The sequence below is a fragment of the Balaenoptera borealis genome (assembly GCF_965194805.1).
Source record: "Balaenoptera borealis genome assembly, chromosome: 6".
Lineage (NCBI taxonomy): Eukaryota > Metazoa > Chordata > Mammalia > Artiodactyla > Balaenopteridae > Balaenoptera > Balaenoptera borealis.
The window spans coordinates 74,985,948-75,001,123 of NC_138863.1; the positions used below are offsets into that span (position 1 = coordinate 74,985,948).

The window sequence follows — 15,176 nt, forward strand, 5'->3', positions numbered from 1 at the left end:
AGAAAGCTTTCAGAAGACTCCAGCTTCAGCTACCAACTCACTGCAACCATAGGAGGGATCCCAAGTGAGAAACACCCAGCTAACCCCATCCATCCTCAAAACTCTGAGAGAGTCCATTGATGTTTTAAGCCACTAAGCTTGGGTGTTGTTTCTTTTGCAGCAACAGATTAATGGGACAAGCCTAACATGTACAGGAAATACAGGGGAACTGTTAAACAAAACCATGAGGAAACAAGGGAAGGGATGGGAAACCTATTATAAAAAGAATGAATTGGTATATACAAACCTTGACTAGGATTTTGTTTGTTTTATGGGTTTATTTTTTAATCAGGAGCAAATTAAGGTAATGACACTATAGGTGACATGTGATCATGACCAGGTATTTGGCCTTAAGGAATTATTGTTAAACATTTTAAGTGTGGTTGTATTTTAAAGAAAATTCTTAACTTTAAAGATACAGACCAAAATATCCATGGATGAAATATTTGTTATCTGGGGGCTGGAGGGTATCAAATAGAAGTATAGATGAAATTAAGCCATGAGTTTATGTGTTGAAACTGGAAGTTCATTTTATTATTCTCATTACTTCTGCATATGTCTTAGTAAAAATGCATATACTTTGTTGAACTATCAATATTTGGCTATTTTTTGTTAAAGCATATAATGGATGTAAAACCTAATGCTAGCTGAAAGAAGCCATGATGTTATAATCTTTATTTGGTAAAGTTTTTTTTTTTAGCCAAGGAAAAGAATTACTTTCACATCCCCACATGTCCAAAATATTGATCTAGATATTTAACTTTGCTTCCCCTTCTCCTGGGAAATAGGGATCATGATATCTCATTCCAGTGTATATGCTGAGTTCGATCAACTAAGACAATTTATGGGAAAAAAATGTTTTGAAAACCATACTCTGCTACGCAAATGCAAAACATTATTCGTAGTAAGGATCACGTGTTTGGCCCAATATTTGGAATATATGCAGTGAACTCTCTCAAAACCTGAAAGCTAAGAACTCTGTCCTTAATGCATTTGGCCCTAATACCAGGCACAGTGCTTAGAAAATGGAAATTCCATAAAGATTTTTTGGATGAAGGCATAAACTGGAGAAAGAGGCCATGGAGATTTTTGATACACTTGCTTTTGCCTTTGATCCTGCATCTTTTTAACAAGGGTCAACTGAGCAACAAGAGTGTGAGAGGTAAGTATCTTACTGTGAACCCACCAAAACTATTTGTTCAAACACCATATACGCTACATACCCTTCTACTGGTGAATTTTAGCACTGTTTTTAAGCTTTTATATGCAGAGTACAATGTGAATTACTATCTCATACGCTACACCTGATCAAATCTACTTTTGTGTGCTTTTGATTTTCTTAAAAAAAAAAAAAACTAATTATAAGAGAATAAAAGCCTGGTATTTAATACATGCTGGTCAAGTGAGCAATAAACAATTGCAAACTTTCCTAGAGGCTATTTTGCCCTGTCTCATCATCAGGAAGCTAAAGCATATGTTGGATGTTAGCCTGGATGGACACAAATGTGTCCTATTTATTCAAGGTTTCCTTTGAAGCCACAATTTATAAGTTTTGTTTCTTAGGGGTACATGTCAAACTTCATTTAGCATTCGTTGGTATCCAGATACACTGAATAGCAAAAAGGCAGCATTCGGGGGTGAAATATATGCCTGCTATATGAGCAATAATGTCAGTTTCATTTATGTAACTCACAGAAAACAAGAGGAGAAATACAATGGAAAAGCTGACAGTAGGAAATCAAGATAAAAATTATTCACTTAATTTATAAGTGTAAAACTGCATATGGACAAGGAAAATATTAAAACAAATAGATTTTAAATCAATGTCTAAGAAGTGGATAATTTTAGAGGAAGTTCTTTTAAAATGTGCTCTCTAACCCTTAAATTTCAAAGATTATATACTTATGTGAAGCATGTTTGCATGCACAATATTATCCTTTTTCCTGAGAATGTTTTGCAAATTTTTTGGAAGAATCTGAAAATTTTAAATATGCAAGGGACATTTGTGGAATCGATGTTTCTCTTTAGAACATTTCCATAAAAAGTTGAAGTCTGATGGTCGATACAATATGCATAAAATTGACTCAAATAAAACAATTAAAATTTAAATAATTTTATACTTATAAAGTTATTTTACATTTATTATTCATTTGAAGCTCAAAACACTTCACGAGCAAAACATTATAAGCCTAAATTCATAGATGTGTAATGTGGCTCAAAACTCAATAAAGTTTGCAATCCTAAGTCATCTACTTCCATATTATTGACTGCTTCCACTACACTACGGTACTCTGGAAAGCAGTTTTCAAGTATGACTGTGATGTTTACAACTGTGAGACAAGTTATCATGCCACTTTCAACATATATTTTCTAAGACTGAACTCAGGATAAGTTCAGCTTAGCTTAGTTCATTCACTTTCAATGCTCTATTTTACTCCATTATGAGAATATACTATGGGTTACTTATTCATCTCTTGATAGATATTTGAATTATTTCCCTTTTTGAAGTTATTCCCAGTGCTGCAATAAACTTTTTGTACATATCTCCTGGTTGCCACACATAAGAGTTTCTCTGGGACATAGACTTAAAATGATGATAAATTACTAACCCAGTGGTTCAAAAAAGAAAAATCAAGTTGAGTATTACAGAAGTAGAGTAAATGTCAGCATATAACTCCAATATGCTTATTTATTTATAAATTACTTACCTGTACTATTGTACTTACAGATGTTTAAACCATATGTAAAAACAGACATTTCTAAGGAATTTGCTAGAAACAGGTCTAAGGAAAAGTTCTAATATGTTCTTCCTACCCCCAGTGGATGGTCTTTGCAACCCAGGAGGCTGCTCACACAACCACTTTAGAATCACCATAACAACCTCACAAGACCTGCATCAAGAAGCACAGAGACAAACTTGCATACTGGCACTGCTGTTTTGTTTGTAAATCCACACTATTCAGTTATGTATTCAATCTATTTCTGTTCTGAAGAAATTAATGTGTCTGTCCAGATTTAAAGTAGATAACACTCAATTATAGTTCAACAATTGTGTTTGCAAATAATGAAAATGAGGACTAAAGGCACCATCTTTAGACTTGACTTATGTTCCAAGAACTCAATGGAAAAACAAAAATGAAAACATAAGACTAAAAAAAAAAAAAAAAAAAAATCACCTTTGTGTTATTGGGTAATTGATTTTTCTTAAGCTTTCAAAGTAGATAAAATCAACACCTTAAAAGACTTGTCTTTAACCCAGGCTTTCTTTTATTGATGTATACGATTGCGGGTGCATGCCTAGAGGGATAATAGTTTGTTCCTAACAAAAGAGTCTGGATTCCACAATATGCCTTTTGCCAGAGGCCTCATTCCCCAAAGCTCACAGCTAACTGCATCTCCTGCTGTACCTGTAACAATTTAATTGTATAAGTCAGCCTAGTCAAGCATCTCCAGCTCATGACTGGGAGACATGAAATTCATTGTCATTATTGTCCCTGTCATTTTGGATCATTATATCCTGCTGCAGAATTTTCCTCACTTCAGTGCATTTTTACCTCCAGGAGCCAGGGATTATAGCTGAGGTTGTGGGGGGCGGGGGCAGGACCATGAGCTGCATTTACCTCAGGGGAGCCAGAGATTAAATTGGCTTTGCTCTCTCACGAGCTGAGCTGAATTCATCTATTTGTATGCTGTGAATTTTAGGTTGGAATAAACATGAATATTCTAGTGAAACCTGGGCTTTAATTCCCCCTTTGAAACATGGCTGTAACCAACTTCTATTTACACTAGGAAAGCCAATGTAATTTCTCGTAGGTTGCTATTTTCATATGTGCATAAGGAATACTTAAGGGCATCATCGGGTATGAAATAACAGACATCTCTCTCTGTCACCGCCTGGACTCTCAGAAGGAAGAATTTAAAGCTGTAATTTTGTTCTCCAGTTTCATCTTACAGAAGCTTAATGGGGGTATCTAATGGTTTTAAATATTTAATGATTTTTAATTATATCTCATTTTCTGTGCACTGGATTGGATGACTGAAGTCCAACTAGAATGGCACCAAAGATCTTCTCTGGGAGCAGGGAGTTTGAAGTAAAGTTGACAGAGGAAGACGAAGTAAGTTTCTGAGGAAACTGGCTCGCCCTCCACAGCTGGCTCACATAACCTCACAGCCTGCCAAGTCACCCGAGCCTGTCGTGCCTTAAATACTTTTTGCTGACGTGGGAGAGTTGCACCAGTCACGGCACTCTCTACGTGGAAACCCCCGATCAGTGGTAATGGCCACGGACAGGGTCCAGCTGGTGGATCTCTGGTAGGATATGGAGAGGAGCAGAGAGGAAACACTAGGACATGTCTCAGGCAGAAAACCAGTGAGGCGACTATATTGCTTTCTCTAACAGAATATAAAAAGAAAAAATAACCTAGTATGTCACTTCCTATCCCAACTTTCACTTCAAATGGATCTTACTGAGAAATTTGACATTTACTTTGTCTATACTGAAAAAGATGGTAGTTATTCCTCCACATATGTGAGTTTGTTTCTCAGAGTTTAACAAAATATGGCAATGGATCGTACCTATGCCAAGCACAGAAGTGCCACGATAATTACTACATTTAAAGGTATGTGGTCAAAGACATAAACTTCTAGTTATAAGATAAATAAGTCCTGGGGATGTAATGTACAGCATAGTGACTATAGCTAATAATACTGTATGGTATATTTGAAAGTTGCCAAGAAATCTTAAAAACCCTCATTATATGAAAAAAAAGTTTGTATGATGTATGGTGATAGATGTTAACTAGACTTATTGTGGTGATCATTTGGCAATATACACAAATGTTGAATCATTATGTTGTACACCCGAAACCACCATAATGTTATATGTAAATTATCCTTCAATAAAAAAAAAGATAAAAAGAAAAAAAAATGTATGTGGAATTTATCTTATTCCCTTTGTGGACTTTTGTGGAGGAAAAGACTTTGCCTTAATCCTATGCAATGATCATCACTATTTTTTTAGCATAAACTGTTTGCATGAATAATTAAGAAAAATTTTTTGACCTTTGTACATTTTGTACTTCAGAGGGAATATCTTACAGACCTAACATCTCAGTTTTGAAAGAATCTTAAAGATGGTCTCAGTCACTGGTCCCTCCACGTTAATGGTGATGTTTAGTAGTCTGTCTGACTATATTTTCACACCATTATTTTTCATTTTTCACTGGTACTGAAGTAACTGTGTGATGGATAACTAATCAGAGTTGTTAATTGGCAAAATTTCTTATAGATTTTAAAAGTTCATTTAGTTACTTGTGCCACTTTTTCATTATGATCAAGATTCTCCCAAGGTGGGAATTATAAAAATTATTATTTCTGTTCACTTTAAAATGGTTAAATTCATGTTATGTAAATTTCACCTCAATAAATTATTTTTTTAAGTTAAAAAAAGTTATTTCATGTAGCCCAAATGTATTTTGAAATCATTTGGGAGACTGTTACTACATTCTCATAATGATTATTTAAGAAGAAGAGTATTTTGTTGCTGTTGTTGTTAAGAAATGTTTATCTTATAAATTACAATGTTTAGACTTCAATTGCAATGGTATATGCTTAGGAAGTATTTTTTCCTCTCTGAAATACTTTGGTAGCAGGATAATAATGTTATTTTTCTGGTTGAAGGGTTAGTCATCCCTTCCTTTCTCTGAGCACACATTTATTACATTTAATTCCTTTACTATATGCTCCTTTCTACCTTATTTCTATGTTGGTATTTAATTTGCTCATCACACCATTAGCTTTAACAAGAGTTGCCCTATCTGTGAATACAGCTGTGAAACCATAGAACTACACTGTTTCACATTGTTGTTTTGTCTTGCCTCAGGCATGACATAGTTGGACCTGCATCATTTCAGAACAAGATTAAAAAAGAAATGATTTCCAGTGACTAGAATTATTTTTACTTTTTCAAGACTTGGGTTTCACATTCAATTTTCGAATATCAATTTGAAATTATTCTAAATAATAATTTTTAACTTTTCAATAATCTTTGCTAAACTCATAATTTTGCAACCTGTAACAAACTATAAAAGCCAATTCTAGATAAAAGAAATTCTTCTTCCTCTTGATTCTAATAGGATAGTGTTTCTCCTGCAGTATATGACATAGATTTCCCTTGGTTTCTCCATGTAGAATTGTTAAGAATCTATAATTCATAACAATATCAAACCAACATAACACAGATGGCACAAATTCAGATATGACATCCACTAATATTCCTCTCAAGGAGGTTCAGATATGCACAAGCTAAAAAAATAAAAGTAACAAATAAAAGTAGTTCGGGGCTTCCCTGGTGGCGCAGTGGTTGAAAATCTGCCTGCCAATGCAGGGGACACGGGTTCGAGCCCTGGTCTGGGAAGATCCCACATGCCGCGGAGCAGCTGGGCCCGTGAGCCACAATTACTGAGCCTGCGCGTCTGGAGCCTGTGCTCCGCAACAAGAGAGGCCGCGATGGTGAGAGGCCCGCGCACCGCGATGAAGAGGGGCCCCCACTTGCCACAACTACAGAAAGCCCTCGCACAGAAACGAAGACCCAACACAGCCATAAATAAATTAAATAAATAAATAAATAAAGCATGACACAAATTAAGCAATGTGAATACCATCAAGCTTTAAAAAAAAAAAACAGTTTTGTGATAACAGTTATCAAAAAGTAAAAAAAAAAAAAAAAAGTAGTTTGTGTTCAGTATATCACATGGTAGAGAAAATGGCCAAGTTCTTGAGACAGTTTGCAAGGGAGGGATTCAAACTAAGAGGCAAAGGACACAAACACTTTCGTGTCAGGATGGGCAGGGGGCCATTTCTTATTCCTCCTGGATCAAAAACCTCTTTAATATAATCACCCAACAAACTACAGTGGATTAACATTAAGGGTCTGAAGCAGAGAAAGAATATTCACAGTTAAGATTGTCCCTTAACATGTAGGCTCAATCAGGGGCACCAAAAAAGTAGTTAAGTGCCCCCCACTCCGTGGTGTTTAGATGCTGGAAGGCACTGTAAACTGAATTTTCTAGCTTTTAATGTTTGTCTAAGACCCTTAGCATTTTTCTAATATTGTTGCTCCTAACACTTCTTGAGTTTGTCCCCGTTGCCCCATCTGCACGTACACATTTTGCATTCATACATGAAAGCCTGAAAGACAGCTAAATTGATTCAGAAACCTAACACTGAGAAGAAGAAAAAAAGGTAGGGGTAGCCTTAAGGATATCCCATGTTATGAAGTATAAATATCAAAGTCTCCTGGAAAAACAAAAAAACAAAAACATTTCTTCATGTTAAGAGTTCAGACATCTAACACTAAATACAAAAGATCACATAGTAGGGGTAAAAAAAACTCACTGACCCTATAGGGCCTTTGTGCCACAAAATTTCTAAGACTTTTTGAACATGTGTAATTATCTGTGTCCAGCTATTTCTTTATAAATAGACATCCTTGGACTACTTTCAAATTCCATTCACCCTTTAAAACTATAGTAAAACTTCACAAATGGCTTTTCCTGTGTTGTTTTGCATTGTATTGTGGTCCATCTGGAGATATATTAAGTGGTTAGTTCCTTCAGATAAAAGTGTACAAAATTGTATTGTACACACACACACAAACACAAAGAATGAACACTGAACACGTGGCAAATGGGTACTAATGTCTCTGTTAGAAAACATCTAACAACAATAAAAGAAGCATTAAAAACTGAGGAACTGGTTTAACAGATGCAATGTTCATCTACCTTCTCACATAAATTATATGTTCAAGAATTGTGTCCTGGGGCTTCCCTGGTGGCGCAGTGGTTGAGAATCTGCCTGCCAATGCAGGGGACACGGGTTCGAGCCCTGGTCTGGGAAGATCCCACATGCCGCGGAGCGGCTGGGCCCGTGAGCCACAACTACTGAGCCTGCGCGTCTGGAGCCTGTGCCCCGCAACGGGAGGGGCCGCGATAGTGAAAGGCCCGCGCACCGCGATGAAGAGCGGTCCCCGCACCGCGATGAAGAGTGGCCCCCACTTGCCGCAACTAGAGAAAGCCCTCGCACGAACCGAAGACCCAGCACAGCCAAAAATAAATAAATAAATAAAAATTAAAAAAAAAGAATGCTCCTCTTCTTTGTTCTCTGGACTTTCCTGTGGTTCACCTTATTAAAAAAAAAAAAAAAAAAAAGAATTGTGTCCTGTGCAAAATACAAACATGTCAATTTCAGCCCAGGGGGCATTTTTCTCTAGGTTTATAACCCCTTGAAAATAGAGGTTTCATCTAGAAAACCTAACAGATCCTCAGCTGCTTTCAACATTATAATATATTCATAAGGCAAGTGTTCACTGGCAAACATAACAAATTAAATGGCACGAAGGTGGTGTCCAAATACACAATGATGGAAAATGGACCAAACCAACCATGAGATACAAAGTCGAAATCCAAGAAGAAAAGGAATTTGCAAAAACAAGCAATATTAAGAGCAAAACACTATGTGGAGTGTGTGCATGTATGTTTGTGCGTTGTGTAAGATTAACATTAATTAGGATGCAGAACTGTCTCGTTAAGAATATGCTGTAAGGGTCACGAGTGGGAGAAAAGTATCTTGTAAAAAAAATAGAATCACATACCATCATAGTAGACAATTGCTCCTACCAGTTTATCCTTCTGGAGCATTGGGAAATGCTCAAGGGCTCTTGATTTGCTGAGGACATAACTGCTTTTCAGGCAATTACTTCCAGCAACCAGATCATACAGCTTGATTCCTACCCAGTAGTAAGGTAACTGCCACCACCTACAGCATAAATAGGGGAAAAGGTTTCTTTAGAAACAGAGTATAACATTATAGAATATCACTTTAAGATACAAGACACTTTTTATTAAGAAAAGCAAAGTATACCTAGAAGTGTACTGCAGAAGAAACAAGAGAAGTGCCTGCCTGTTCTGACACCAGCCCAGCAGCTGAATTATAAAAGTAAATGAATCATCTCTAAGGCAGGGGTTCTGGACCTGACTGCATATTAGATTTTCTGGGGAGCATCAAAAATAAATATAGATGCCTGGGCCTCCTGTTTCTAGGGATCAATTTAACTAGACTAGGGCCAAGATCAGAGTGACTCTAATGTACACCCAGGGTACAGAATCATTGGCTTAAGATGTCCTAAGCAATCTATGACAAAATATAGACAAAAATTATAAAATCTGCTTCCAGGCCCCACAAGACTCATGCAGCTAGCAGAGTTACATAATTCTGTATTTCCTAGCACCTGTATTCCATCTTAAGTCAACTTGATGGATAGCTCTAACAACATTCAGAAAATTGGGTTTAATAATTTTTGATTATTTGACACCTCCAAACCAAATTTCAGTTTTGGTTAACTCGGAAATTTTAAATGACACAAAATGGCTTAGGGTTTGGAGTTGATATATGTCAGTTCAGATTTTGCAGCAGGATTCTTTCTGGCTCTGCATTTTAGTCTGCAAATGACCCTCTTATGTTCCCCAGTGCAAATGTAGTTGCTCCTGTATATACTCTCAGAAACTGGAGTAAAAAACTACTAATTGTAAGTGCAGAACACAACCTCCTTTGCCTTCAAGAGCTAGCCCTTAGAGGTGGGTCAGCAGAGAGTAATATAGGAAAAGTCACACTTTTTAAAATGCAACAAAGGAAAATATTTTAAAAGGATTCAAGATTAGGACCAATTAAAACTACATTAAGAAATACACATTGAGGAACTATTTCCATTAAAACTGTGTTCTATTGACCTCAGATAAGCAAAGAGTACACAGATGATACCAAAAGGCTTACTTGTAAATTGGGAGCATTATAGGCAACGGAGCTGATAAATGGGGAGCAATTTCTAGTAGGTTGGCACGCTCATGAAGGGCTTCTTTTACCATCCTGTACTGAAAAGCAAAACAGAGAAAATTAGTTTGGCAGTAACAGATCATAATATTTTCAAATGGCAAATAGACACCCTGCCAACTGATTGATACACAGAAACTTCTCTACCTCTGAGCAAGGATAGCTCCCTCCTAATCAAATTTCTAATAATACATCATGCTGTCAACCTGAAAGATTTTTTAGAAACCTTAACTGCATTTGCATAGGAGAAAAACATGCTGTCAGAGTTCCCAGGTGTAAGGTATTTTCCTGACTTGAGTTACAAGATTAATGTAATAATTTATCTTGCATTCTCTGTATTGTCCCTTTTCTCAGTCCCCCATTATATTTTCTCATATAAGAGATAACAGATGGTTCAGATTCATGTTAAACGTTTCCTTCTTGCCTCCACTAGCCCAAGCAGAGATGATACTTAAGAGTTGCACAGTATTTTACAGACTATCATTAAAAAGCTTTTGTCTTTAGTCCTCATTACGTCTCTCTGAAGACCCAGCATTACTATCATAATACTAATTTTACAAATAAGAAAACCGAGGCTCATAGAAATTAAATAAATAAGCTGAAACACATCACAAGTCATCTGATTCTAAACCCCATGCTCTTCTTCACATCCATCGTGATGCTAAACAGACACATAAGAAAAGGGGACAGATTCAAAACTGACAATGTCAAGTAAGTGCTGCTGTGTTTTTCATGTACGAAAAGCAGATAGGGAGTTCAGTTGATTTTTTTTTTTTTTTTTACTCCTCTGGGAAATGTCATCTTCCACATTGCCTTGGCAGTTTTCAAATGGTGGCAGACTGGACACAACAGAGTGTGACATAAAAAAAAAAGCATGACTCAGATCATCTTTTCCTTAAGAATATGTCAGTGACAATATGCAGTATGATTGCATCTGCCGTTAAGAGGATCAGTTTAATATTCCTCATGTATTACAACACAGTTCCCTTGAAACTGCTTGGGAAGTAGCAATTTGGTGGCCATTGGTGGGGAAAAAAACAAAACAAAACAATCACAATTGTTAAAAGTAACACATCCAAAAGTGATTTTGTAAATCTGCTACTTTGACATGCCTGTGTAGAAAAAGCCCCTGATTACCCATAAACATAATGCTACAGGAAAAAAAACTGGCACACCTCTCCTGAAAGACACTCCAGCAGAATACACTAAATAGGTATTTCCAATAGGAAGGAATGTTAAAAGCCATAAAAAAAAAAAAAAAAAAAAAAAAACTGAACTGATTTAATTGGGTAGAAAAAAGCACAGTCACCATTTTTGTTTAACAACTAGCATACACAGTTACCTGCTCAATATCCAACTTCATGATAGCCTTCTGAAGATACCTCACACCACCATGGATCAATTTAGTGCTTCTGCTGCTGGTGCCTGATGAGAAATCATCTCTTTCTACAAGGGCTGCTTTTAGTCCTGTGTAACCAGAAAACCAAATTAACTCCTTAAATTACACAGTTTGTATGTAATTCATTAAAGGCACTTCTCCAGGGTAGAGACAGTCACAGGAAAAATTACTCTGAACATAGATCAATTTGTATTCCAAGGGCAGTACACTGTCTATATTATAATGAAGAGATTTTAGTCTCTTCCTGGGGGAAAAGTCAAACCAGAACTAGAAGCATATTAAACTGTGAATGAATCACAGCTAGAAAATATTACAGTGCAATTTTCATGGCAGTAACATACACTGGTGTGTTTCGAGGGTCGAAGGGGAGTCTGGCACCCATCTTTAACCACGTAGAGTTAACTCAGTATTGTTACCGATGCCTTCCAGAACTCACATTCAGCCCTCGCTACAAGAGTCCAGACGTGTGCCAGCCTCAACTCCAGTCAACTCTGATGCATCGACCGTGAATCTAGACTAGCCCTCTACGTGCCGGTTCCTATTTCTGGAGTGGTGTGAAAGTGGGTATAAGATGGGAAAAGAGATCAAAGACATCGAAACAGAAGAAGAAAGAAGAGAATAACCTCTGATGCTGAGGAGTTTATAGTCTAACTGAAGACATGCAAGCACAATATTGTAGAATTACAAAGAAAAACACAAGCCAGGACAAATGAACCCAGTACAGAGTACCCATGAGTAAAGAAAAGACAATATTCTTGGTAAAGGTGAGGCTGAACAAAGACAAGTCAGTTCTAGAAATCATCCCTCCCAACCTGGCTTTCTTTGAGGGTTGCAATAAATCTCTTAGGAATGAAATAAGTTTGGTTTGGTTTTGTTTTCTTGCAGAGACACCCCTGCCTCTTCAGGAATGGGAGGACCAACAGTGCTACGAGCTCCATACACTAGTTAGATATGAAATCCAAAATTTCAAAAGACCCAAAGTATACATCAGCACCAAGCCAGAAGAAATTTTCATGGCCTGCCATACTCTTGGGGGATGAGAGAATGTCATAGAATCCAATTACAATGAGAATATGTAACTGGAGCAGTTTGGGCTCACAAAGCTCATATAAGAGAACTTGTGCATGTATTCAATTCAGAGCCATTTATTACATTTAATACCAAAGGGTCGTTTTTATAACTTCTAACAGTTTAAATATCGTACCCAAATGTCATCATAAAATCAGGGCAATTCCCTTGACTCAAAAGGACAAAATATTTGGAAACTGTGGAGAGAAAAGTAGAGAACTTTGATTCAAGGGCAAAAACTGCTAATGCTCTAATGAACTAGCAAAATAACACAGAAATTACAGATATCATAGACCCAGGTCACTCTTTTTAAGCATTTATGCCAGAAGAAGATCTGTAAAATTCTCAACTATGAAAACTCTAGCGATGCTTAGTAAATTTAGTACAGGATGTATTAAACACACAGAAAAATATATCATATTAGTGCATATTTTTTGAGAGCCTAAGTGCCAGGTAAAGTGCTGGTGTTAGAAATGAAATAGACATAGACCAAGCTGTCAAGTAGCTCCCAACCCAAAGAGAGGCAAATGAACAAAATGAAGCAAAGTTTCATAGGTGTTGCATTTGAAAATGCAGAGGACTCTTTATCCTAAAGTGGGTCAAAAATTAAATTCAGGATATAAACCCCAAATTGCTTAGTCGAGATTACATTTGCAATCTCTCTTACAATGCACTGTCTTGGTGAGCTCTATTACCTTTTCTTAGTAAGTCCAACACAGAGAGTTCTTCTTGCAGTACTAAAATATACCACTTTTCTTCAGTTGAAGATCAGATGAGGAAGTTGACTTTCAAATGGCATTTAAGAGCTGAATTACTTAGAACACACCTCCCTTCCAGTCTTGGAATCAGTCATGGCATTAAGATGCCCACACCATTCGAGGCAGGGACATAAAACTGAGAGAGGATATGCAGCTTTCCCATCCAGCCTATGGCTCCTACCTACCCAAAGGTACCCACAGGCTGTGGGAGAAGATGCCTTAGTCCCCAGTTAGCCCCACTTCCTAGCATGTAATCCCCTACCCTGGAGTGTGGGCTTAGCTAGTGCCTTGCTTCTAACCAACAGAATACAGCCACGATGGTGGCAGGCCACTTCCGTGGTTAGGTTACAAGAGACTGTGACTTCCTCCTGGATAAAGCAACCTGTCTTGTTCTGAGTCAAGGAACCAACAGAGCCCCTGGTCAACAGGTCACAAGGAACTGAGGCCTCAGTCCAGTAACTTGTGAGGATCTGAATCCTGCCAACCTCCATGTGAGTTGCTAGGAAGCACTGCAGCTGGTGAGAGACTGAGAGCCAGAGGGCCCATGCTAGGGCCCAGATTCCTGACCCACCGACACTGTGTGGGAATGAATGTTCCTTGTTTGAAGTCACAAAATTTGGGGGGTAGTTTATCGATAACACAATTCCCTGTGTGAACAATAACTGCAGCCAAGGTAGTTATTTTAATTGTATCTGGGGATGGGGTCTTGGAGAAAGGCTGAGTCAGCAGAGGAGGATGTGTTCGGATGGGTGGAGGGGAGGCGCAAGGGAATTATCACTGGCAAAGATCAGCTTAAGCAAGAGAAGGCAAATGACTGAAATGGCCCAGCTTATTTAGGGTCTACTTGTCACTCAGGGGCTGCAGTGTGGGGAGACCTTCTAGGGGAACCACACAGCATGAGGGGGGCGATAAAGAGTCTAGCCGCAGAAGGCAGAAGACGGTAATTGGAGAGTGATAGGAAGAGAGAATTTTATGGGTGTGTGTTATCAGGATGGATTTTTTTTTTTTCCTTTCCCAAACTGACACAGTGTGAGGCAGGGAACTACTCTAGGAATTAGCAAGCCATCTCAGGAGGATATTTCAGGATATTTAAGTGACAGCTAACACTTTAAAGCCTCAAAACTGCTTTTGCAAGAACTGGACATTTAAAAAAGTTATTCACATGTACTTATGTGAAAAACCTTAGTGAATACCAACAAAAGTTAAAATGGGCTTCTCTGTCAAACCAGGCTGTTTTTTCTTGTCCCATTATTTCCAGGGTCGTATCGTCAAGCTACCCACCAGAATTTCTGAAGAGAAATGATACTGCTCCTTCCAGAGCAAAATAAAAAATAAAAATTTAGTCTCTAAATGTATAGCTAAATTGATATATTAAAGTACCATGTAACCTAAAAGTATTACCAAAAGTTTTTGAAACCTTAAAAAGAAAACATTTTAAAAATTTCAACTGCTTTTATGCTAAACGTTCTGGATTTCTCGTTTTTGTTGGATGAGAACAATGGACTGAGGAAGGAGGAAAGTAATGCAAAATCAAGACATTATTAGAAGCTACAACCGCTTTTCCCTTAACTGATTAACCGACTACAGCAAAGACAATGAAATTGTTTAAAGCCTTATAATGATCTTGCATGATTCCGTTACCTAAGATGTTCCTTCCTGTTTCACCTCTCAAAAATTCAAACTTCTTTTCCACCTCCAGTCTGAAAATAAGAGTTTAGTTGTTTTTTTTTTTCAGTGTAAAGCAAGGAAGTGAAGAGAGAGCACTGTTTATCTTCTCAAAGAGAATGAACGGTATTTTTTTAAAATTTTTATTGGAGTGTAGCTGATTTACAATGTTGTGTTAGTTTCAGGTGTACAGCAAAGTAAATCAGTTATAGATATACATATATCCACTCTTTTTTAGATTCTTTTCCATAGAGTACTCTGCACTCCCTTACAGAGTATTGAGTAGAGTTCTCTGTGCTATATAGTAGGTCCTTATTAGTTATCTGTTTTATATATAGTAGTGTGTATATGTCAATCTCAGT

General features: G+C 37.3%; 1 protein-coding gene across 5 annotated transcripts in view; it reads right to left on the reverse strand.

The window, feature by feature from the left end:
* GPD2 (glycerol-3-phosphate dehydrogenase 2) overlaps positions 1-15,176 on the reverse strand; it is a 145,599-nt gene that overhangs the window by 64,888 nt on the left and 65,535 nt on the right. For all 5 annotated transcript variants that reach the window (XM_082395739.1, XM_082395740.1, XM_082395742.1 and 2 more), the window contains exons 4-6: positions 11,267-11,391; positions 9,868-9,965; positions 8,690-8,853 (exon numbers count right to left, since the gene is read on the reverse strand). In XM_082395739.1, the coding sequence (XP_082251865.1) occupies positions 8,690-8,853; positions 9,868-9,965; positions 11,267-11,391 (387 nt within the window). The remainder of the gene's footprint in view (positions 1-8,689; positions 8,854-9,867; positions 9,966-11,266; positions 11,392-15,176) is intronic.